Source organism: Alosa sapidissima, chromosome 4, assembly GCF_018492685.1.
Source record: "Alosa sapidissima isolate fAloSap1 chromosome 4, fAloSap1.pri, whole genome shotgun sequence".
Lineage (NCBI taxonomy): Eukaryota > Metazoa > Chordata > Actinopteri > Clupeiformes > Clupeidae > Alosa > Alosa sapidissima.
The window spans coordinates 3,699,913-3,726,915 of record NC_055960.1 but is presented as its reverse complement, the minus strand read 5'-3'; the positions used below and the strand labels follow the sequence as shown (position 1 = coordinate 3,726,915).

Here is a 27,003-nt window from a genome sequence, read left to right as displayed (position 1 = left end):
CATAGGGGCAAATAAATCAATCCTTGTTCAAATTAACCATGTAGCCTGATTCAGCGGAAACAAAAACTTGTAATGTTTCTTTTGTTTCAGTGGTGAACCACACCTTGATTTGACATGTCCCAACTTCCTGACTTTACATAATCTGTCCCCGCCTATAACCTGACAGAAATGTTTTTTTTTCTTTGGATAAACACTCTTTTTCATCTTTCTCTGCACTTCCAGCGCACTGGAGTCTTGACATGACTGGCATGATTCACTTGGGTGGATCAGCATTGCCTCACACTTCCAAACAGCACAAATTGAGTGGACACACCTTCAGCATGAGATATTTAAGTTCTCAGAGCTTTAGTAGGCCCATCTAAATAGGATATTAATCAGTTTTCAGTTGAATCTGTGAGTAATACATGTTGACCTAGCACAGCTAGTAGTGAAAAATGGCTGTAAAAACAGTATTTTACCATCATTGGTAGTATCATATCATGGTAGTAAACATTCATTTGCATCCAGGGCAGGTTTCCTCTTTGATAATCAACTCGATTTTCTGAACATACGGATGCAATTAAACAGTCTGGCAGCCAAGCTAGGATCTAAGGACTCAACACTATGGTGACACATCGTCTGGCTCAGCCTTCAGCAAGACAGAATGATTTGCTCATCATGCCCCACCTCACTGGCCTGTGTCTCACATCTGAGCTCCCCTAAAACAGTTCTGCTGCACAGACGCATCCTGGAACTGACTCATCCCAAATGATACCCCCAGGCCCTCGATAACACCTGTCAACCCAACCCTGTGGCCCCCTCACAGGCGCAATCTTTCTAATGCTACCCTATGTACTCATGACATCAGCCTTTTCAAGCTACTGTGACATCACCAACTTACATCAAAGGCTAAACGACACACGACAGTTAACGACAGAAACGTCTATTTAGGAGTTGGAGGGCTGTGGCTCAGTACCATTGTGACAGAGCTGTGATGAGCAAGAGATCAGTCAGTAGCTGACAAAGTGAAAACCTCCCTTAGTCAAGGAGTGCTGGCATAGCTGCTCACTGCTCTGCAAGTCAATAGAGATGATTCACGCTCTGCAAGGCAGAAATTAGTACCATTTTAGCCTCTTTAGATGAAATAGCCTAAGAACTCTGTAAAGTATGAGTGAATGCTACTATCTCCTTTTACAATCCCACTATAATTTTCTTTACCATTAAAACACAGCATTTTCATCACTCCAATTTGTAAACTACAATAATTTTAGCTTCTTAGGTTCATGTTTTTTCGGACAACAGATCCTTCATTTGTATGGGCTCATTAGACGCATACATTCCTTTATCCATGATTCACATAAATAAAGTAGAGGTTGTAACAATGATTAAAAAGAAACAGTTGGACCCATTTTCCATTTGAGAAGGGCCTGCCACCCTGTGGTCAGGCTTGAACATAGCTAAAAAGCATGTGTTTCACTGAATTAGTGAAGGTCAAGATTTATATTTACTATACACAAGGGTTATACTTCTGAAACAGAACCCTGGATTTCAAACTGAGGTCAATATTCAGTATCAGCTATATTGGTGAGGACTATGAATTAAATATGCTTTGACATATATTCTTCTTTGTGAAACATTTAAAAAATGGGTGTTGAACAATGAACAAACATTGGTCAAGAGAAAACCAACATTAAATCAATATTTGCCAGGATTATGAATAATTTTGTTCCTAGCTATATGTAAAATGTACTGTGTAAGTTAAAACACCTTGTGGAATAACTGTATGAAACAGCAAAACTAGCCCAGCATGAGATTTATTTTTGTGATTGTATTCCCATCCATGCCAACTCATAGTTCACTGACAATGAAAGCCAGCATGTTTTACCTCTCAAGATGCACCCATCCAAAATGTGTCCCCAAATTCCTCCTCCTTAGTCTGAGTAGTCATGTAAACAATTTACCTAAATAATAACAACTCTTATTGTATAGTGTCATTAACATCCGTATCCCTTATTTTGAACTGTTAAAACATGAATCATAACTGAAGACAATCTAAATAATAATTAAAAAAAAAAAAAAAACTCAATAGAAATCTCCTAGTTAATATTCAGATTATTGTATTAACTATACATGATAATCTGATAAACCTTAGATAAAGTTATGTTAAATCCTTCAAGTAATTCAGGACATTTTTTAACAGATAGTTATAGATATTTAACTTTTATTTTGTGTATATATATTTACACACACACACACACACACACATTCATACATACATATTTACAAACAATAAATCAATGAAGACTTTCTATAGGTTTATACCCTCTTCTATACCATCTGCAAAATCAACAGGATGAGGAGTCTGTGGGTGTTTCAATAAGATGCATTAATGTCTTAAAAAAAAAAAAGAGGTGAGTGTTAAACCAAAATAACAGAATCAGTAAATTATAGCTGTGACTACATGTTAGCTTTACCTGTATCCAAACTCATTCGGAGAACATATTCATGCTCACTGTAGTGAATGAGATAATGAGAGTAAGAAACATGTAACATGTTTCCTTAAATAAGAGAGCTCATGGATGTGCCCATATAGGAAGGATATATTTTGCATTTTCAAAGAAGATATTAACCTACCCCACATTTTACTGGATTACATTACTGCTCACCCAGTCACACTCCAATATACCCTTCACAGTCAATGTCTTTGATTCATACTCAAAACTAAAACATCTCTGTGCTTTGAGACATTGTTCTTGTCTTACACCATCAAAACATCCACATCCAAATTCCATCTTTGGACAGGAAATAAACTCAATCACTGTTAAGGCAAAACTAATCCCAGAGTCAGGTGTATGATGTGCTACAGGGTCTGTGTATGGTCCTTTAGATACACAGGGTGGGTGACCAGCTACTGACAGCTATTTGTTCAGCAGCCTCTTGTATAGACTGCAAGACAGACATTGTTCGACTTAATAGCTTGAGCACAGATGCCATTAATTCAATGAATCACTCCCCAGATATACAGACCACATTTCAACAACATATCAAGGAACATTTTAATTTCAAATTACCTACATTTTTGTAGTGTCTTTGACAGGAACATTTGTTGCTCACACAATACAAATAAACAATGCTAGAGTACACAGACATACTTGTGCTACAAGCATGATGATTGGAACAGACATTTAGAGCACAGAGGGATTCATGTTGTGAGTTTAGAACATTGCTTCCTCCTCCTGTCTCACCATACTAATTCACTGATACTGCACAAGTCTGTGTGGCACTTGGATGACAAGTAGCATGTGTTAAATTAAGTGCGCGCACACACACACACACACACACACACACACACACACACACACACACACACACACACAGACACACATATCTAGCTCTGTAGTAGATACATTAGGCACTTCACCCTTTGTGCCCAGATGTTAAGATTTAGATTTGGCTTTTACATCTATTTGGAATACCACATCAAATTCCAACATGGCAAACCACAGAAACAAAATAAAATAATAAAAAGGAAACTATAACTTGCCAAGAGTTTGGTACCCACCAAGAAAAAAGCCTACTTTAGGCCATTGTAAAGTTAACATTCTCACCTATGACAAAAAAACAAACAGGATGAAAAGGGAAAAAAACAGCAGATATAGCTTTTCTCTATAGTAGAAGTAACAACTTTTATTCCCTCTTAATCTATATATATTTACAGTTACATTTTATACAGTTGCACTAAGGGTCCTTAGAGGGCCTCAAAACAGAAAACGACCCAGGGAGGGGTTAAGATGCATTTGTCCTTGTGTGAGGTGAGACTGAAGTGTCCAGATGGAGATGGAGTATGTAGGATGTTGTGGTGTGTGTGTGTGTGTGTGTGTGTGTGTGTGTGTGCGCATCTTGAAGGAAGGGTAAACGTGGAGAGCCACACTCTCAGGAGGTGCTCTTTGACAGGCCGGGGTAAAGAACTGCCGCTGTCACAGCAACCATCACAGCAACAACCGGCATCCATGGCATCCAGCCGCTCTGTAACATGGCACATACACAGCGCCAGACACACAAACGCACACACACACACACACACACGAGACAGAGCGAGAGAGAGAGAGATTATCACACAACTTGCACTATGGTCATTAACATACGGCTGCAGGGGTACAGGGAGATGGGTACAGGTAGGAAAAAAGAAACAGAGAGACAATGTGAGGGAGAAAGAGAAAGACAAAGAGAGAGACAGAAACAGAGTTACACACTTGAGCGCTCGAGAGCACTTCCAATGGGAGAACCAGTAGCCTCACAGATAATAGTTGATGATGCAAAACCAAACACAGTGTTCTGCGTTTAGAGACACTGTGTTGAATTTTAGTCAAAAGAAAATGGAAGAGTAAAATGATGATCAAAAGAAGAAAAAAAGCCAAATTCCCTACAAGCGAAAAGATGACACACATTAATGATCCAAGCAAGACAGAACAGGTGTTACTTGGTCAGTGAATGATTAGGAGGACAAACTATGTGGAGAAAATCTTCTCCCTCATGAAGCAAAGTTCCGACGAGAGATTTTAGGGCAAAGCCGATGGGTGGAGAGGTGTAGGGTGTGCAACAGGGTGAGATGAGCTTGGTTCAAATGGCCATGCAGAGATGATGAAGACAGCATGATGCACAAGGGAGAAGACAACACGAGAGACACAGACAAAAGACTCGACACGAGCGCCGTGTACCTTTCTACCACAACTGGCCGTAGCACCAGTACAGCAAAGCCAGGATAAGGCCGATGAAAATGGCTTGGGCGGGCTGCGATATGGATGGCTAAAGGAGGAAGGGACATTACAGAAAATCAACTTTAACACTACGCAACACAAAGACCTGATCTGATGGCAGGGCTGGGGAAGGACGGCTAAGGGAGGGCTCTGCAAATAAAAAGTAAGGAGGGGGGAAGGGTTTGGGTCATACAAATATCAACAGCTCCTATCAGATAAACACAGGCTAAAAACAGCATACACCCACAAAAAAGACCACTGTTGAATACCTGAACTACATACCACCCACAACAACAAGGAGCACAGACATGACACAGACAGTGAAGTGGTGTTAATACAAGAAATTGTCACAACATTCAGGTTATTGAATCTATCCATTCATCCCAGCCCATATTTAGCCATTTTCTTCTCCACAGCCCCTGCAGAAGTCTGAGGTGCAACACCACCAAATCACCCTGCATCCCAGTGCAAGAAAGCTAATTTTTGGAAAAAGTGTGTGAAAGCATGTAAAAAAACATGTTTGTGTATCATTTGAAGATTAAATTGGAACTTGGACTTGGAAGTGTTAAGTAAGTAGACAAAAATGCACTAACAAATAAAAAAAATAAAAAAATCTCCTATATTCTCACCAATCGGAAATGATTATTTGTTTGGGTCAGCTTCAACTTTTGCAGTAATAGCTCATGCACAGGTGCAAAGCTCATGCAACCCAGCAGGGGCACCACTGTGACTCTGAAAGTGTGTACCATAGTTTCTTAAATATAGGACGTATCGTAAATCAACCGCATGGCAGTATTTCATGCAAATAATAATAATAAAAAAAACACTAAATTGTGTATAAACTGCAGTTAACCGCAGGAATTCAACATTCATGTATAAACCCTGATTTATATTTAGGAAATTCCTGTTCTGTCAGTATGATACGATACCGCTTTAGTCAGTGTGTGTAACTAAGTGAGCATAAGTCAACAGAATAAGACAGCAAAATGTAACTAGGCCTATTTCTGATCAGCTTTGCTTTCTGCAAAGGCATCAACATACTGCTGAAATAGTGGTCTCTCTGTGGATGGTACATTTGCATTTGTTGAGGGCAGCAGTTTTCAACCTTATTCTTTAAAAAGCCCTCCACGATCACATAACCAAGCATACATCTGGAGTAATATAAGCACTAATAAGCAGGCTATTCAAAAACTCAGAATAAGCTTACAAAATGTGCTGCCTGTGTGGCCTTTGGAATAGTCATTGAGTATAATAACTTTTTTACATGGCAAAGTGCTATTTATAAAAGATGACCTCTGTTTGTTGATTTATTTACCAAAGAACCAATTCAACCATACACACAGGCTTGTGCTTAGAGCCTCTTTCTTACCCTATATCATACAAGAACAGGCAGATCAGAGCCTCACACATTAAAGCTGAGGAGCAACCGGAGCTGTTGTAGATTAAAATGTCAGAACTAAATCTTTTGTGTGTGTCTGTGTGTACTCACCCAGGGCAGTATGGAGAAGAAGCTGATAGCAATGGCAGCCCTGGCTGCATCAGCTGTGTGTGTGAGTGAAAGAGAGAGAGAGAGCGAGACAAGAGAACTCACATTCTTTCCCTTCTCCTGCAGCAGCTTGAGGTTGACCTTACACTGCTCCAGCTCAGCGTTGATGGAGGACTTCTCCTGTTCGGTCCTCTCATAGCGCCGCCTCAGGTCTGACAGCTGCGTCTGAGTCTCCTCATACTGCAGTTGGAGGAGAGGCATCCATGAAGGTCAGAGGAAGTGCAAAAAAAGGAGCAAAAAAACCCCCCTTAAACTAATGTAATAAGATTTATTCCTCATAAAAGGCCACGAGAATACGGCATCCTTTATTATGGGTGTTGTATGGACGGTGTGCATTGTGTTTGTGTCTTGCTGTTCCAGTTTACCTCTATCTGCAGGCATTTGGTACGACTGTCGGCCTGGGCGAGCTGGCTCTGGAGCATGCTGGCATCCTGCAGGTGCTGATCCTGCATAGATCCCAGCCGGCTCTGCAAGTCTCCCTGGGATTTCTCCAGAGCATTCAGACTGCTGCTGAGTGTAGCACTCTCCTCCCTTGAGCTAAACACATGCAAATACACACACACACACACACACACAGTTACAAGTGAATGCAAATGCGAACAGAATTTATTCACCAGTATATACATATATATCTGCAAGGTTTCATGATTAAATTTAATGATGAAAGTAGGGGCAGACAAACGTTTAGAAACTCGTATGCAGAAGCCCTTACATAGAACATAACCAATATCATGGCTTAAAATATACCATTAGTCATTTGCCTGGTTTTATTAAAGGAATAGTTCAGCCAAAGAACAACGTAGGCTCTATTTTAGGATCATAATGAGTGTTAAACTTTTGTTGGGGACCAAAATGGCGTTAACTGAAGTAGTTAAGGTGTAGTGGAGACTACGGGTATCTACGTGTGTGTGTGTGTGTGTGTGTGTGTGTGTGTGTGTGTAGGGTGGTGAGAGGAGTGTCATAACAGCCAAAGCTGATCAAACAACCTCCTGTTACAATGCGTCCAATTTATGAGGTCAGTGGAAACATTTCCATGTTGAAAGAGCAGCGTGACGATAACCAACCATTCACAACAGGTTATGTTTTTATTAGCATAAAGCTGGCTGAGGTGAGAGGTACACAGGGTCTTAACGCCATGAGTCAGCAACATGAGTCACCAGAAACACTACCAAGAAAGAGTGCTGAGTGCTGAGAGCATTCACACAGCACAGGGACAACCTCCTGTACTGTAGTAGCAGTAGCAATGTAGCAATGTGCTAGCACATTTAGTCTGAAACAGAACCACAAGCCACAGATTGAACAGTAGGGTGATTATCTGTTAGGTAACAACTAGTCAGTCAGGTGTCAATGTAACAGATTGCCAGTATTAATCACAAAAAGCCTCTTATTTTGCAATTTTCTGAGCATTTTTGAGACAACAAAACTGTTGTACTTCTTAGCAAAATTATACTACTGACTCTTGTCCATTTCAGTTGCTGTGATGCCCCAAATAACCAACCACCACGTCTAATGTACTCTAACTTATGAATGAATATTCCTATGACGACAGATATTAGGTTCTGTCGGTAAAGAGATCATGGACTGTATGTGCAGTGGGTCATAAACTGCTCCGTTATTTACATCAGCTTAAAGGGTATGCTTCATTCGAAGTCGAAGGAAACGGTCCTTGTCAATAATTCTATTTGTTGCCAGAACAAATCAGTCAATGATAACCTAGAGCTTCAAGCAGATTTCTGAATCACCAAAAACCCAGGAACTAGTCACAACTGCTTATCCAGCATGAGGCTGGCTTAATGTGATAGAGAGAGTACGGTTAGCAGTGTGTTGAACACTACCAATGGCTGCGCTGATGGGCAGTTAAATGACACGGATGTGTTTTTTCTTTGGAACTGATTTAACAACTGCAAACAACTGTTTACAAGAAAGATGTGTTTGCTGTACTTACGCAAATATTTGGTAAGAGTTTAACGTACACCAGCCCATGCTGTTCAGCTACAGGAAGTCCTGCATTACTATGTTACTGTTGCTAGGCTAGACAAACAATGGCTAATATTGAAAACCTGTAGCCTTAGTAAGCATTACTAAGCCTAATTATCTGGTTGCAACTGGGCTTGTAAAATAAACATCTGAGCATTTTTTTCTTGCCAGATCAAAGTTGCATACCCTCTATGTCTACATCAGAGAACAAAATAAAATGCAATCCATTCTATGACCCTAGCGTTCCCCAGACCAATTGAGATTTGAGATCAATCTGGTGTCAGCCAGGCTAGCACTTTTTCATTTTTTAAAACATCTTTGCACTTAAGTAACTTGTTATACCTTGTAGCAAGCTTGTAGAGCTTGAGAATTTGAGAGAATTTTGTCACTAGCAAACTACTAAACTGGTATCTGTCCTCTGTCAAATACAGTTGCATTTTCAGCTCTGAACAAAACCGTTCAGGAATTATTTCAACAAAAGCGGAACGTGCGTAATGTTTCATTACGTCCTGGTCGGGATGAATGAAACAGGTATGGTTGACAAGAAAAACATACAGTTTAAACTAGCCTATGTAAACTTCCGACAATTTCAATATTTTACAACATATCGTGAATGCCACGAGTGTTTATCACAACAAACTTCCAAGATGCAGTAGGCAGTTGTATGCATTCATATCAGATGAGTGGTAAAAAATCTCAAAATCGTTATGCCACTTATTCTATACATTTGATAGATTCAATGGATAACCATTCCTGTGAGAGTAGGCCTGCGAAAATGCACCGCAGATCCACAAATCTAGCTAGGTTTATTTGTGTTTGCAGTCATCCTGAAATATGCGTAGCAGTGGCACCTGATTTCAAACACATAACAAGCCCACGTTGCATACTGCGCCTGTGCGCCTTTTTCTACTCAGATGATGCTGGAAAGAACTCCACACATGTTTTTCGCACCATGGTAATCCACCGCGGTAATTAACAGGGCTCTACACTAACATTTTTTTCCAGGAGCACTTGTGCGCCCAAGTTAAAAAATTTAGGAGCACAGACAAAAATTTGGGCGCACAGTCAGTTCTGTACTTAACTTAAACATAATCTAACATTACACTGCAGCTAACACTTAAACATGCCAGTGCACAAATTGCGAATATTAAGAATGACTGACAACATTTAGGCTACAGGAAATAGGATTTTAAAGATCAGTGCCTACTTTATTTTCAGTCTGTTCTATTTTCCTACATTTTGTTAATGTAAAATATAATACATTGCCATATTTGCATTTAGCCAGTATATCAAGTATCCTGCCAAATGTAGGCTAATTTATTTATTTGTGAACCCATCTTTAGCTAATCCAAATATGCCCATGGTGACCTACTGTATCTGACTGCATACTGCCTAATACTACTACTAAAACAGTCCATTTTCTCTTCCACAAAACCCAACATAGGCTAATCAAGGATATATATATTTTTTATACTTTTACTTTTTATTTGAAATATCTGCATTGATGGGGGCAGTAGGCAAACGTTGGGCCTACTTTCGTTTTGCACTTCAGCTTGTATTCTGTGTAAACAAACAAGCATGCGTGGAAGCCTGGGGTTGTCAGTAGCGTTCTACCTTTGAATAAAATGGGAGTATTACGGGAAGCTACTTTTGTGCCTGTTCGCTACAGCTATATTTTGCATAATATTGCAGCCAATACGTCAACTGGGCTAAAAGGCATGTTAGGTTACCTTTCCTTCTCTCACTGCATTCTCAGAATCTCATCCTGTTCCTCCGATATCCGATGAATTCGGTGGATAGAAGAACTAATTTCGTCAATCTTTGCATCTTGGCTGGCTAGTCTAACTTTCCACTTTTTCTGCGTGCTCTTGGATTTGATAGAAGCGACTACTAGCGAGTCACAACGCGAAACTGCTAAAGTTTAGTAGGGAGGTGTAGTTTTTATGCTGCATTTGCGACGTGATTCTATGGTTTGCACCAGTCATGTTTCTTGATGTTGCGGTGTATTTTGTAGACAAACATTGACATGGTTATAAGTCATTCGCACCAGTGCGCCTAAATATTATTTTGCACTCGCACGCCATCATTTTTACTCGCATGTGCGAGTGAAATGGGCGCACTGTAGAGCCCTGATTAAGATAATTAAAATCAAAACGGTTATTATTATTATTATTGTCAAGAATTTTATCGTAGTTTACCGTTACACCAGTAACCATTACATCTCTACATATGGATGTGACCATTACTAACAGTCTGTCAGGCATTTCATTTGATGACTGCAAGTCTGGGGCAGCAATCAGTGGTTCTGATTTCACGTCTGGAAACCAACCTGTCCAGTTCCACTTCCAGCCGATTAAGCTTCTCCAGCAGAGAGACCTTCTCTGAGCGCAGACCCTCACATTCTTTCTGCAAGCTGCCACACTCCTGCTGCAGCTTCTCCAGCTCACCTGCGCCACACACACACACACACAGCTTTTAAAAGTCAGCCAACTCTGAAACTGATTACAGAGAAACCAAGATGACTGGAAACACAGTATACACATGCAAACCACTATGTCTCACCTCTGGCAGGGCTCTACACTAACATTTTTTTTCAGGAACACTTTGTGCGCCCAAGTTAAAAAAAATTTAGGAGCACAGACAAAAATTTGGGCGCACAGTCAGTTCTGTACTTAACTTACACATAATCTAACATTATACTGCAGATAACAGTTAAACATGCCAGTGCACCAATTGCGAATATTAAGAATGACTGACAACATTTAGGCTACAGGAAACAGGATTTTAAAAATCAGTGCCTACTTTATTTTCAGTCTGTTCTATTTTCCTACATTTTGTTAATGTAAAATAATATAATACATCAAGTATCCTGCCAAATGTAGGCCAATTTATTTATTTGTAAATCCATCTATAGCTAATCCAAATAAGCCCATGGTGACCTATCTGACTGCATACTGCCTAATAGGCTACTACTAAAACAGTCCATTTTCTCTTCCACAAAACCCAACATAGGCTAATCAAGGATATATGTTTTATACTTTTAGTTTTTATTTGAAATATCTGCATTGATGGGGGCAGTAGGCAAACGTTAGGCCTACTTTCGTTTTGCACTTCAGCTTGTATTAGGTGTAAACAAACATGCATGCGTGGAAGCCTGGAGTTGTCAGTAGCGTTCTACCTTTGAATAAAATGGGAGTATTACGGGAGGGTACTTTTGCGCCGGTTCGCTACAGCTATATTTTGCATATTGCAGCCAATACGTCAACTGGGCTAAAAGGCATGTTAGGTTACCTTTCCTTCTCTCACTGCATTCTCAGAATCTCATCCTGTTCCTCCTATATCCAATGAATTCGGTGGATAGAAGAACTAATTTCTTCAATCTTTGCATCTTGGCTGGCTAGTCTAACTTTCCGCTTTTTCTGTGCGCTCTTGGATTTGATAGAAGCAACTACTAGCGAGTCACAACGCGAAACTTCTAACGATGGGAGATGTAGTTTTTATGCTGCATTCGCGACGTGATTCTATGGTTTGCACCAGTAATGTTTCTCGATGTTGCGGTGTATTTTGTAGACAAACATTGACATGGTTATAAGTCATTCGCACCAGTGCGCCTAAATATTATTTTGCACTCGCACGCCATCATTTTTACTCGCATGTGCGAGTGAAATGGGCGCACTGTAGAGCCCTGATTAAGATACTTAAAATCAAAACGGTTATTATTATTATTATTGTCAAGAATTTTATCGTAGTTTACCGTTACACCAGTAACCATTACATCTCTACATATGGATGTGACCATTACTAACAGTCTGTCAGGCATTTCGCACCAGTGCGCCTAAATATTTTTTTGCACTCGCACGGCATCATTTTTACTCTTTTAACCCTGTCTGGTATTGGCATACCAAAATCTGGCCAGATCTTTCTAAAGTCAATAATTAGTTACTGTATGAGGGCAGAAATGCTTACTTGTCTTAGTCAAGATTCAGTCTGGTAGACATGGCAAAGTACGATTTTACCACCTCTTTATATTTCAACAAGTTTATGTACTTTTACCTTGCCTCAGAGCGTTTTATAGTAAATGAAAATAAAAGGAACCATGTCAAAACTTGTCTACACATCTCTAAGAGTGCAGTGCCTAAACGCCAGTTGTGAAACAGATCAACAGGTCCAGCTAAGGGCCCTGCAAAAATGAGGAATGACTTATTCCATGACTCAAACACCACATTCAAAATTCAACCAAACCCCTGCAGAGCACACAATGTCCCAATGCACTATTCCTAAAAGGTCTCTGAAGGGCCCCAACATGGTCTTTCATCAATCTCAAAATGGACTGACAAAACCTGGGTGGGTGCATACCTTGCAGCCGGGCTGCTTTCGCCTGGTGCTGACTCTGCTGCTGGAAGCTGGCCTGCAGAGTGCTGATCTCCACCTCGTATTTGGTGGCAGCCTGCTTCCATTTGTCCAGTTCAGTGGTAACACTGCTGAGGTCAGCCTGAAGGGAAGCGATCTCACGCTCGCGCTCACAGGTGGTGTCATCCATAGCCTGGCGGAGCAAGATGACCTCTTCCTGGGCGTTGCAGAGCTCTTCACGAGTGCTGCTGATGGTGTTCTCCCTCTGTTCCCTTAGAGTCTCCATGTCAGCCTGCAGCTTCTGCAGCTGAGCTGTACAGCCCCAGAACAAACGTTTACATTAATGTTCATGTTCATCTCCAAAATTACACTATAGAACAACCACAAACAATCTTGCATAATCTCGATTTTTTTCAGAAGATGAAAGGCAAATCACCCAGGCTATTACAGATAAAGAAAAGTGACACTGACTCATTTCCAAATGGTTTGGGGTGGACAGAGAGTTACACTCATGCCATTATAGGGCTGGGCATCGTCACTGATTCCCTGAATCGATTAAATTCTAATTCACAAGACTTAATTTTATTTTATTTGATTCCACATCAATTTCATTAGACATATTTCAGTTACAATACCAATTTTGTTTGGATATGAAATTGATTCTCAGAGAACTCATGCTGTACGTTGTACAAAGAGCCCTCTGACTCAATGTGTCACTTAAAATATTAATGTAGACATGGATTAATGCAGGCGTGGAGAAGCAATGGTAGTGGTGCCATCTGATAATCGGCTGGCACGGGTTTGAACACACCATTGCAAGTCCCTGCTGCTTTCGATAAATGTGCCTGCTAAATATCAGGTCACTTTACTTATTATTAACGCTTCTGCGGGAAAAGGCATAGGACTACAGTACATTAAAGCATTGCTCCAAGGATTAACATTTCATTAATCAATATTGAATTATTCAAATAAAGGGTCAAAACATTTTTTTCAAAAATATTTTTAGTTTTTTGCTGTGAAGTGGCAATAAAATGAATGCTGTTGTATCTGAAATGGATGTTATCCATTTGCGACCAGGCTCCTAGTAAATTAGCTGTTAAGTCTGGTGTGGAAACGGTGAGCTTTCCATTGTGATGAACAAAGAAATAGACGCGGCAGAAGTCTGATACTCACTTTGTAGGAATTGGATCTGTTTGGCAGACTCCTCGGTCTGCTGGCGGTTGGTCCTCCTCTCCTCCTCTAACAAAGCTGAGGAAAGCCAAAAGGAAAAACAACTCAATCACCAATTCCCAAGTGACGTCACACCACCACTCCACCATAAACTCTGAGCATCACATTGTTCCTGTCTCTTCAACCTCACTACTTTTGTGGTGGTCAATCAATTGAATTGAATCAATCCATAATTCCACAATTCAGTGAGCTATGTGGCAAAAACTACAATAAAATAGGTAAAAAATGATTTGACTAACACTGCATTTCCCTTACATTCCTACCTATTCTATAGCAGTCATCAACAACTACATGATTCCATCTTCTCAATTAGACCCCCCCCAGGGATGTAACGGTATGAAAATTTAACCTCACGGTTATAGTGACCAAAATTATCATGGTTTTCGGTATTATCACGGTATTTCTAAAAGTGTGTTCAATATGTTTAGAAAGCACTGATAGGCCTACACAAGCTGAAATAGTTTCAAAAAGTGTCCCGTTCACTTTTTTCTTCATGTTTAATTGGCTATGTGCTTATAGCTTAACTTACCCCACCATAACTTGGAGATTGCTATTTCTGTTATTTGGATGCAATGAGTGAGACCAAAGTAAGTGTTCAAAATAAAACTTTAGGCTACTATATTCTCCTCATAATGTGAGTGGAATGGATTTAATGTGGACGCGAACATAAAAAGACGCAGAGTGGCTACATGATGCAGTGCACGTTTTGCGGTGAAAAAGTTCCGCTTTTTAAAATCAGGTGTAGCCTAATCCGAATCGTAGTTAAAACCATCAATTAGACAACAGAATCAGTATGGTACCAGTTTTGTTCCATTGTACCAGGCCTACTGTATGTCAAAAGCAGGCTCGGATGAAGCTGGGAAGGATTACACACGGTTTCCACACCGCGGTAATCAAGAGTGATAATCATGATATTTGAAATGAAAACGGTAATTATTATCGTCAACATTTTTATCGCGGTTTACCATTATACCGGTAATCGTTACATCTCTCCCCCCCCTCCCACCCACCCACATTTATATAAAGTGGTACTATTGACACGTTATGGTAATCATGGTGGAAGACCATACCTTGCAGCTCCAAGCATTTCTGTTTGCCAGTGTTGGCCAACTCCTGGGCCTCCAGTAGCTCTCTGTGCAGGTGGTGGATCACCTCCTCTGTGTCACCAGGCTCTAGGTTTGCCCTCTGCAGTTCATCTGTGGAAGGACAGTTGAGTCAGTCAGTCAGTCAGTGTGTGTGTGCATACAACCATGCACATGCACACACATCACTCTAAGTTCTACTTTTGGACAGGTACAGAGGGTACAGTAGAGCAGAGGCTCTTTATAAAGAATGTCTATAATAAAACCATACTGTATGTGCAGCAGGAAATTGTGAACGTATCTAATAAAACCCTGATGATAACAGTTAATCAAACTAGATGTACCGCAGAGCGGTACAAAATATGGCCGCCGCCCAGTCCAGCACATTTTTTACACAAAAATAAAATCACGCTGAAAGGCCTATATGATGAATGGTCTCACTAAATTGCATTATCCACACTCAATTCTCACTGGTATCTGCTAGACAACAAGTACCAAAACATGATTAGTTCATAGATTTCACATGTAAAATTCATTTTATACAACCCCACCCCCATCTTGCCTGTTCATAATTCTGAGAAATTCTTGAATTGTGTGCATGCACAGGTTTATGTTCATGTGTGTGTGTGTGTGTATGCTTGTGTGTTTGTCTGCGTATGTGTGTTTGTGCATATGCATGCATGCGTACATATGCCTACTGTGTGAGTATGTGTCATACATATGATTACTGTGAATGTATGTGTGTGCGTGTGTATCTGTTTATGCACATGTGTGCACATGGAATGGGTTAACATGACCCCTGGAGGCAAACATACGGAAAAAATTGGTCATCCTAGGCCCTACGGTTCTCAAGATATTCACAGAAAACTGTGTCTGCCCTACTCTCCTTTCGGGGGGTCCAGTCCAGCGGGGGGGCTACAGATCAAAACGAAAAACGACGGTTCCATGCTATCCATGTGGGGTTACATGCCCACCAAGTTTTGTGTACCCCGGTCTTTCAGTGTCCCGGGAATCCTTGACGGAAATTTGGACATGCGAAAAAGAATGTCCAAACCGCCAATTCGCTTCGCGGCGGTCATAATAAAAAGAGTCCCAAAACAAGCTACTATCATTAGTAGTAAATAATTAATGCACTTCAAACAGGTCCGTTATGTAGTCTTATGGCGGCCGGAACAAATATGTCCAAGTGTTCAAAGTGACCTGGGTCCAAAACCAACCCAAATGTACAAGTGACAGTGAAGTGATTGCACCAAGGTCAGCTAGAGGCGTAGAGGGGTGTCTGACTGATGTCGGGCCAAAGAGAGATTGCACCAGTTGAACAATACCACTTCAGTGGTCACTGGGAGCTTGACCGACTATTCAGTCATTACTCATCTCTCTAGGGTTGTCTGAAAGGAAGCTTTTGTTCCAGAGATCTACAAGTCTATTCAGAGTTGGACTGAGTCAATTAGTCAAGCAAAACAATTATGGTTATTCTGCAATTCAATAAAAGATGCCTGACATCCCAAAACTACCATATCCATCAAAGTGCGTGTACACACACACCAACTAGGGCTGTCACTTTTTAACCGATAGTTGAACATTCGGTTGAACATGATGTGAACAAATGGTATTCGAATGATAAATAACCCATTCATATTTTAATGTGATTTTGATAGACTGATGTTTCTGGCAGAAATTAAGAAATGAGGTTGGATCTCTAGTTATAATCTCGTTTGGATCTCTAGGCTATGTAGCCTACCTTTCTACACTTTAGTTCAGATGTAGGCTCTTTTTCCTGCTGTCTGAGTTGTTTTACTCACACACACACACAGATGAATAAACAAACATTATTTAGTCAGTGAATCATAGGCCCAAACTGCTGCTCCTGATTAGAAGAGGGGAATGTTTGACAGAAGGTGGCAATGCTGACCCTAAGAAACCTCCCTAACGGCAATGTTCCTATGCGTTGTACTGAAATAGTCTGTGTGGAATGTGAACAGAAGAATGGCAAAAAAAAGAAGCAAGGAACCAGACGTCAGGAAGGACTTAAATTTTGATTGTCTGCAATATATAACTGAACACGATTTAAAAAAACAAAAAAATAATGCAAACAAAATCATGGGCAACAGAGGGCAGTGCTTGGCCTCTACAACTCAGTAGTGGCACAGGGACATGGCAATCATGCAGCAGATCTAAAACCATGAGTGCAAAAACACCCCTGCAGCAGGCCAAACAGGGTACAGTCATCATACACATACTCCCACATAAATGATCCAAACAGGCCCTCCATCTGGATGTGTGTGGTTTGGCTATTGCAATTCTTTACTCTAATCAGAAATGAGCACGTCACTTCTGCCTTCAAGCTACATAGGTAAAAACTTGTGTCATGAACTCATGATCGTTGTGCACATCTATCAACTTGGCAGTTGGTGGTCAAATGGGGTGTTTAAAAGGAGTAATTCACATTACATCATGACAAACAAGCGTAAAGGCCTCACACAACTCAATTCAAAGCAGCTGGCTTTTATGTGTTGCCATGGGTTTAATGAAAGGACAGCAATCGCATTCTCATCCTCTGATGGCAGTTGAGGTCATTCATGCCTCAAGCACAGTGAAGTTAACTACTTGAGCTTAAAACACACCAATGATGGTCTCCACACAAGAAAAAAGTAAGTAATGAAACCAGCTACTGTCCTCCAGGAGTAAGTCAGTAAGTGCTACACTTTCACAAACTGTAGAAAACCCCAGAAAAGGCCCAGTGCATGATTATATATGACTAACTGGCCTGGTAAAGACACTACTAACTCAGTCAGTTATAGCTAACAAACTAAAAGAGCCATATCAGAAATTTCATTAAAGTTTTGTATGAAAGTGACAGAAAAGATGACACAGGGTTCCCATTCTTTCTTCAACATAAATTCAAGGACTTTTACAAGGACCCATAAATTCAAGGACCCAACATGGCATTGCTTTGAGACACGGATCAAGGTAAAACATTAACAACGTGACAATTGCCAAGGATAGGTGATAAACTAAGGACCATTACAAAGGATCTGCATCAGTTCACCAATAGGACACTCCCCATTGTGCCCACATCAGAAGACATCTGCAAAGCTACAGCACCAATCACACAATGCAGGTCCCATTTCCATTCTTGGCCGATTTTATTTAATTCATGACGGTGAGTAACTTGTATGGCCTACACTGACTAAGCTGAGTCAAGGGGGCACACCAATGGGGCCACTGGACCTTGTGAAGCATGCTCTGGAGGGAGCACTAGCAACTTGAGGTGGGAAATTAACGAAAGTTTAAAAGTGGGGGTGCAAGAAGCAAAAGCCTTAATAAACTAAATGAGTTTAAAAGTGGGGGTGCAAGAAGCAAAAGCCTTAAGGGGGGGGGGGGGGGGGGTTGGGCGTTTGTGCTTGAGCTTGAGCAGTTTTGCAAAGAAAAATGGAGTAAAATTGCATTATCAAGATGTGCAAGCCTAACTGAGACCTATCCACGTAGGCTCCATGCTTTAATTGCGGCCAAAGTTACATCTACAAAATGCTGACTTAAAGGGGGTGAGTATTGATGCAATTGCTTATTTTGAATTATATATTTTTAATTATCATTACTTTGTTGAAATCTGCTTTCACTTTGACATTTAAGGGTGGAATTTCTGTCAATTGTTGTTAAAAAGGCCAAAATAAATTGATCAAGATTCCTTTTATAAAATCAGTAGAAGTGGAAATATCCAAGGGGGGTGAATACTTTTTATAGGCACTGTATCTGTTTGTGTTTATATATTTAAATTTATTAGCAAAGATGACTTCCTACGAAATCGCTGACTGCGCATTTATATGTTATTCTATTGCTGTAGCTCTGTAGCTTAAATGTTAAATTGTCTAAATGTTAATAGCTTAAATGTTATTCTATTGCTGTAGCTCTGTAGCTTAAATGTTAAATTGCCTAAATGTTAATACCTTAAATGTTATTCTATTGCTGTAGCTCTGTAGCTTAAATGTTAAATTGCCTAAATGTTAATAGCTTAAATGCTGTTCTATGGTTGTAAGTTGCTTTGGATAAATGCGTCTGCCAAATGAGTACATTAGTGTACATTAGCGTTGCAATTAACAGTTATCTTTACAGTGGATTAATCTATTGATTATTTCAACTGAGTAATTGCCAGAGCAGGGCTCTACACTAAAAATATTTTCCAGGAGCACTTGTGCGCCCAAGTTAAAAAATTTAGGAGCACAGACAAAAATTTGGGCGCACAGTCAGTTCTGTACTTAACTTACACATAATGCAACATTACACTTCAGCTAACAGTTAAACATGCCAGTGCACCAATTGCGAATGTTAAGAATGACTGACAACATTTAGGCTACAGGAAACAGGATTTTAAAGATCAGTGCCTACTTTATTTTCAGTCTGTTCTATTTTACATTTTGTTAATGTAAAATAATATAATACATTGCCATATTTGCATTTAGTCTGTATATCAAGTGTCCTGCCAAATATAGGCTAATTAATTTATTTGTGAATCCATCTGTAGCTAATCCAAATATGCCCATGGTGACCTATCTGACTGCATACTGCCTAATACTACTACTAAAACAGTCCACAAAACCCAACATAGGCTAATCAAGGATATTTTTTATACTTTTAGTTTTTATTTGAAATATCTGCATTGATGGGGGCAGAAGGCGTTAGGCCTACTTTCATTTTGCACTTTCGCTTGTATTCGGTGTAAACAAACAAGCATGCGTGGAAACCTGGAGTTGTCAGTAGCGTTCTACCTTTGAATAAAATGGGAGTATTACCGGAGGCTACTCTTGTGCCTGTTTGCTACAGCTATATTTTGCATATTGCAGCCAATACGTCAACTGGGCTAAATAAAAGGCATGTTAGGTTACCTTTCCTTCTCTCACTGCATTCTCAGAGTCTCATCCTGTTCCTCTTGAATTCGATGGATAGAAGAACTAATTCCTTCAATCTTTGCATCTTGGCTGGCTAGTCTAACTTTCCGCTTTTTCTCAGGGTATATGCAGGAATCATAGAGTTGAATTTACTTCTTTTTACTACCTTTTTTACTACCTCCACAATATTTTTTACTACCAACACGACATCAAGCAGCAGCCCTTTTTTTTTGGGGGGGGGGGGGGGGGGGGGGGTATGCAAAGCACCACTTACTACTTGCTATAAGGTATAAATCATAAATATTAGGTACACTAATAATTTCTAATTGTGATCATTAAGTATGGTCATTGTCAATGACAATGTTTTTTTGTAGTGTCGAGTTCAGTTTCAGTTGTCCTTACCTTAACCCTAGCTCTTGAGTTATCCTAACCAGCCCTTAGCCCTAATAAGGTGAATGATAACCTTGGCACAAATGACGCTAAAACACCAAACATGTGTGGTGAAAAATTAAGAACAAACACCACCGACTACCCCCCCCCCCCAAAAAAAAAAACCCCAACAACTCCAGTCTAAGGATAGGCCCAGAAATCTATTTATATGGATATATAAAGGCATTATTATTGGTATGGTATTGTTGTTGCACATGACACTAAAGCAGTCTGTGAAAACATGCACATCAGTGGACTGCTTTACTAATGCAAAATTGAAAACTATGATTTCATTGCATTACTCAGCATGGATGCACGATGCTTGCATGATAAATACTGTACTTCCCAAAACAACAGTTAGGTAGGTAGGTAAGGATGCCATTTAGGAGTGTAAATCAAGTTTAAATCACAATTTGATACAATATAGATTCTTTAAGCCAATGATATGATTCTTTTCAATACTTCAAAACAGGGCTCCGAACCGGTTCAAGGAACGAAAACGAAAACCGAAAACGAACGGAATTTTACGGAATTTTACGAGGAGCGGAAACGGAAACGAAAACAAAATGGTCTTCAACTGTTCCGGAACAGAAACGTTATTCTGAAATCCACAAAGCCGGTTAATAACGTTTTTTTTTTCGTTCTCTATATATTTTATAAAATTTCACAAAAGCATATCCTATGTCAGGGAGACTATTTCCGGTTGTGCGAAAAACAAGCCCGCATCTACACTGTTAATGTGAGCTAACAAGCCGCTATGTAGCCAACTACTGTAGGCGAACAGCCTAATAATTTGATTTCTGCAGTTTGAAAAAAAAAAAAAAAACGAATAAATGGACCTTTGGTCCAAATGTATATATTTTGTCTTACTGTTGTAATGTAACCTATCCGTCTGCCACTTCCGATCTTAGGCCATCTCGTAGCGTAGGCTACTGAAACTGATTTGGAAATTGTTTGTAGCCTATGCGTAATAGCCTATTTTGCCTGTCCACGCCTTGTCGTTTTAAAGTCGGGATTTGAAATGTTTGCGCAATTATAGCCTATTCTATGTAGAAAAGTTAAACGGGAAATTTGAGATAGGCCTTGTCAGCAACAGACAGGTTCGTTTATAAACAGGGTTGGAATTATAGCGCAAGCCTTTGAAGATCTCCATATGGATAAAACTTAGGCTACAACCAGGTAAGGAGTTTAGCACGTATCCAGAAATATTTTTGATAAGAAATTATTTATAGGCATAGGTTAGGCCTACAGTAAGTCTGTAGGCTATGGGATGGATAGCCCATCTGAATGTTTTTGGATGCCACCTGTGATTTATTATTTTTGGGCATAGGCTAGTCTTCTTAGACTTGATAGGCCCACCAAACACTGCTGGAACTTTAAGAACGAACGATATTTTGCATTCCGAACCGGTTCAGGAACGATATGTTGGTGGCGGAACGCATGCAAGAATGAAAACGTTAAACATAGGCCTACCTAGAACGTTTGAAAAATAATTTCGTTTTCAAGCCCTGCTTCAAAATGTGTAGCAATGCGATGCGTTACTGGGGTCTGTTGTCAATAGGAAATGATAGATTTTGATTAGTTTTCATGGATTCAAATGCCAATATTATAGGCTAAATTATAGGCCAAATACTGAACATTGACTGTGGAATCAAGTATGTTAGAGTTTCTTTTCCCTCCTAAACCCTCCTGTCACTAGCTAGATGCTTTTTACATGGTTTTAAACTCATATGTTGCAGTTTTCTGATCAAGTTTTCATAGGCTATTGAATGATTTAAATGTGAATGCCATAATCTTAATTCACCATTAACTAGATTAGCGTGGTTCTTCACGCAGTTGTCATCTAAATGCAGTGTTTTATAGGCTATTCAAAGAATTTCACGTTCATCACTCAGTTGTGGTGTAGGTCTGTCTTGAGTGATCGCTGTCCCTTTAAATGTCTGGGACTTTAAATAACGGGACTTTTAAACTGCATGCTGTTTTTGTTGATGGCCAGTGCCGTCTTTGATTCAGTTTTCTACCGTTTTAATAAATGACACGCGCACTTGCGTGGTTAAAAGGAATTGTTTTCACTTGTTTTCTTGCAATTCCGTAACATTAGATACTAGGTCACGTAAAAAAAATGTTGTCGGTTACCATGTCAGTGACTAGTTCGAACTTTGTTACTGATGGGCTAGGTAGAATTTTATTGCACGGTTATGGATGATCACAGTCAGATGGCAGCGCTACCGTCAGCTGAACGAAAGCTTACACTAGTCCACAGTTGTTAAAACTTCCAGCTGAAGTAGCCTAGTGTAAACTGAGAGATTTGCCTCCTAACGGAGTCAGTGTAGCCTATATTTTCTTAGCTGCTATCAGAGTGATAAGCTAGCCTAGGCCTACATCTACCGCTCCTTTGCTACATGAACAAATACTAGATGTATCGCATAGCGGTACAAAATATGACCGCCGCTCAGTCCTGTACATCCATTCCGCGAAAATAAATCATATTAATGAATTTGTCTCCATCTTCTACTCCATCCCCCACTCGTGAAACTTTTGTGTATGCTTGTTTGGAATGTGTGTTTGCGGGCCGCACACAAAGTAGCCTACTGGTACTGCAAAGGTGAATAGATTTGTAGCACTTACCAAAAAATTTGTAGCATTGTTATAAAACCTTTAAAATATCTAAACAATCACAAGTAGAGCAGTCCATCCATTGCAACTGGACTGATGAAAGGTACACCTGTAGGCTACATTGTATTTGGGAAAAGCAGAAGGTAGCAGCATAATGTATTTATTTATTTATTATTAAACAAAACAATCCCTGTCAGTTCCATGCAGTCAACAGCTATCAAGAAGAGAGGTTGTCATGGATTTTTGTGTTTCTTCTTCTACATATGCATAAGTTTAGTCATCTAGTTCATATGATATTCAGCTTTATTGTCAATGCACAAATTAAATACCAGTAGTCTAAAACAAAATGCCATTTTACCCAGTGGTGCAGCCTAAATATTGTTTAATTTTGCGAGATATCCACGCACTGGAGCCGACCAATGACGTGAAAACGCGAGAGTCCCCGAAAAGCATACCTGCATCCCCGGCCCCTAAAAAACTTTTCAGATCTGCACGATTCATATACACGAATCCGGCGAAACTACCAGAAGTAAGCCGGCGCCATTACTGAGCTGTCGCTGGGTAGCATTACGCCCGTGCCTCCTATTGGATTTGTTACGTCCACTGGGATAACAGCCGGCGATTTACGACTGTCTCACTACTTCTTTTATAATGTCGAGTGGGAAAACATGTTCCGTTTTCAATTGTTCCAATAGCAGCAATAAAATTACCAGTTGGAACAAAAGAAAAACGTGAGACACAAAATACCCTGGGTCGACTGCCCCTGTCTGGTAGATAACGTTACCATACGGTTTGCACAGATAGCAGTTAGTTGTACCTTACCCTTTCCTTTTGAAATGTGAAAATTAGATAAACAATGGTCACAAATGAAAAACATGAATTCGTTTATTTGATATCCATTTATTTATTTATTGTTGCCAAATGGACAGATATTTGTTATAGTTTCCTCGTTGGCTAGCCTAGCTAGCATAGTTATTGCTGACGTTAGAGCTATCGATACAGTAGTTAAGTAGATATAATATCAACCTAGTCCCAATTATGTCTTTATATCCTCATTCTCTACTCTAAGCTATTTTCATAAATAATCTGTAAGATCGCTTGTATCTTCATCTGTGACCGGAGGCCACTGTCTAACATCATCAACCCAACAAGCCATAGTGCTACTGCCTGGCTGTAGCTGTCAATGAGGGTGCGTTATCACGGAGGTTTGTTTACATACCATATTGGATTGGTTGTGTCCACTGGGATAACAGCCCGCGATTTACGACTGTCTCACTACTTATTTTATAATGTCGAGTGGGAAAACATGCCAACTTGACAGATATTTGTATAGTTTCCTCGTTAGGTAGCCTAGCTAGCATAGTTATTGCTAACGTTAGCTAGCTACAGTAGTTAAGTAGATATAATATCAACCTAGTCCCAATTGTGTCTTTATTTCCTCATTCTCTACTCTAAACTATTTTCATAAATAATCTGTAAGATCGCTTGTACCTTCATCTGTGACCGGAGGCCACTGTCTAACATCATCAACCCAACAAGCCATACTGCCTGGCTGTAGCTGTCATTGAAGGTGCGTTATCACGGAGGTTTGTTTACAGCTCAGTAATGGCGTCGCCACAAGATGGCAGCCTACACAAAACGCTCGCCGGATTCGTGTATACAGTAAGTCGCCCAAAGCAACGTGAAGGAGACACCGAAAAGCGCATTGTTTGTATCCCGAGACACCGAAAATGTTGTTTGTTGGCGTCGCTGATAGGCTGTCAACCACGGAACTCTACACAGTTTACTTCTACGTCATTGCTACATTGCTCACTCAGGTCCTGTTAGCACGTATATATTATTTAATTAGGCAAGATTAAGTTAAAACATGTAGACACAAATATTAAGCAAAAAATGTAAACTTATTATATATTGAGGTGGTGATGAAAAATTTACTACCAAGTCAAGTTGCATTTACCTTTCAAGGGCCTTAATTTTGGTAGATTCTATTTACTACCTTTTACTACCGCGCGGACACCCTGTTTCTGCGCGCTCTTGGATTTGATAGAGGCGACTACTAGCGAGTCACAACGCGAAACTGCTAACGTTGATGGGAGGTGTAGTTTTTATGCTGCATTCGCTACGTGATTCTATGGTTTGCATCAGTAATGTTTCTCGATGTTGCGGTGTATTTTGTAGACAAACATTGACATGGTTAGAAGTCATTTGCACCAGTGCGCCTAAATATTTTTTTGCAGTCGCACGTCATCATTTTTACTCGCATGTGCGAGTGAAATGGGCGCACTGTAGAGCCCTGCAGAGTCCCAAAAATGTCCTCAAATGACTTGTTTAGTCCACATGCCAAATATATTTAGTTTACCATCATGGAGGAGTAAGTAAAGCAGAACATATTAAAAGTTTAAGGAGGTAAAACCAGAGAATTTTGAGGTCGTTTCCTTTCAAAAGAGACACAATTACCAAGAGAGTTGACGTTTAAGTTAAGTCAACAACTAGTCGAATAATTGATTAATTGTTGCAGCCCTAGTGTACATACTGCACATCTGACTGCTGAATAGGGTTGCAAAGGGGCGTTAAATTTCCGGTAAATTTCATGAAACTTACCGGAAACTTTCCATGGGAAGTTAAGCTGGGGAATTTTGGAAATATTCCAAATTGGAAACTTTCATGGAATTAAAGGAAATTATGGGAATTTACGGGAATTAACTGGGAATTTTTGGTAATTCCTACTGTTTCATATACAGACATTAACACTTTGTTTCGTAATAAACAATATGATTTGTTTGTTCGTATTTTCGCTTAGCTTGGCATACAAAGCTAGCTACCATGCTAGCGGGAATCCCATTCTCTGCCTATGGTTTACTAGCGTGCTAAGCTAGCAACACTGAAACCACTAAACTGCCCAAGAGACACCACGCCACTCAACAACAAAATCCAATTGGCTGGAACATTGACTTACTATCATTTTGTTCAGTTAGAATCCCAGAAAATGGTAAAACAAATAAAAATATAACGACACAACATACCACCCCAACCAAACCTTATAGATTATGTAAGTTATATATAAATTGTCAAGCTTAAATCAGACAGATTAATTGTCCCATTACAGTTTATGCAAAATGACGTACACCCATTTGAATGTGGACAAAAGTGACGACAAGCCCATAACTGGGCAACTCTGTTTGCAAACGTCCAGTTTCACACCAGTTATTCCTACATGACATGACATTTTCACTGGGAATTTAGTTTCCAACTTTGAAAATTCCCGGAATTTTGCAACCCTACTGCTGAATGCACCCTGAAATAACTTAAGATCTCCCTCTGGTGACGATATCTGTAAATGCACACCAAGGGCCACCCAATGGTACCTGTCTGAACAGAACACTGCACACTCAAGCCTAAGATGTAAACAGCCCTGAACAAATAATAATAATAATAATAATAATAATAATAATAATAATAATAATCATTTAACAGTGCTACATAACTGATCAACCATCAATGAAGTATGACAAGGAAAAACCTGATCTGATATACAATTTCCACACTCACTAATGTGGCTGCATTGTGGTCAATCAATAGATAGGTAGTCTATAGGTAATAGACATCAAAAGACATGTAGACCAATAGACATTACAGAAATGAGCCAGTAGTTTAAAATTAGAACCAAGGTCAAGTTCACCACATCAGGAAACCATTTTTGACCATGGGTGAGGTGTTTTCCACCAACAGAGATATTGAGAAGATATGCTTGGCTGAACATTTAGCTGCCCCCTCACAATATTCTGATAAGAACTACTACACAGCACTTTGAGACTTTAGCATTTGACAAAGACCAGCATCAACACAAAGCTGGCACTATATACTGCTGATTGACAGGACAAAGAAACATACTCAGAACTTAATCAAAAAATGCCCTTTGAGGCCAACATGACAAATGGCAAGAGGAGAAGTATGTCAAAAAGAGATTGATGAAGCCTAACTAAATTTAAATCTTATTTTGCAGACAACTGGAGACAACTGACAAAATAAACACTTTCAACAGCCCTACAAAATACTAAAAACAATCATGCAATTCTAATTTAGGACCACTAATGTCAAGCATACTGTAAACCTGCAGTACCATCCAAATACATACGTTATGGCCCCTTAAG

The 27,003-nt window shown here is 39.8% G+C and overlaps 1 protein-coding gene across 8 annotated transcripts in view; it reads right to left on the bottom strand.

Annotated features, from left to right (window-relative positions):
• Nucleotides 1-3,021: 3,021 nt before the first annotated feature.
• The window catches only part of slmapa (sarcolemma associated protein a), a 69,454-nt gene continuing 45,472 nt past the window's right edge, over nucleotides 3,022-27,003 (bottom strand). For 5 of the 8 annotated variants that reach the window (XM_042089998.1, XM_042090001.1, XM_042090002.1 and 2 more), the window contains 7 exons: nucleotides 14,910-15,035; nucleotides 13,783-13,857; nucleotides 12,616-12,921; nucleotides 10,589-10,706; nucleotides 6,648-6,819; nucleotides 6,328-6,462; nucleotides 3,022-4,005 (listed from right to left, as the gene is read on the bottom strand). In XM_042089998.1, coding sequence (XP_041945932.1) covers nucleotides 3,913-4,005; nucleotides 6,328-6,462; nucleotides 6,648-6,819; nucleotides 10,589-10,706; nucleotides 12,616-12,921; nucleotides 13,783-13,857; nucleotides 14,910-15,035 — 1,025 coding nt within the window. In that variant the 3' untranslated portion in view covers nucleotides 3,022-3,912. Of the gene's footprint in view, nucleotides 4,006-4,697; nucleotides 4,786-6,327; nucleotides 6,463-6,647; nucleotides 6,820-10,588; nucleotides 10,707-12,615; nucleotides 12,922-13,782; nucleotides 13,858-14,909; nucleotides 15,036-27,003 lie in introns of all 8 variants that reach the window. The other 3 variants (XM_042089999.1, XM_042090006.1, XM_042090004.1) reach the window with 1 other exon arrangement.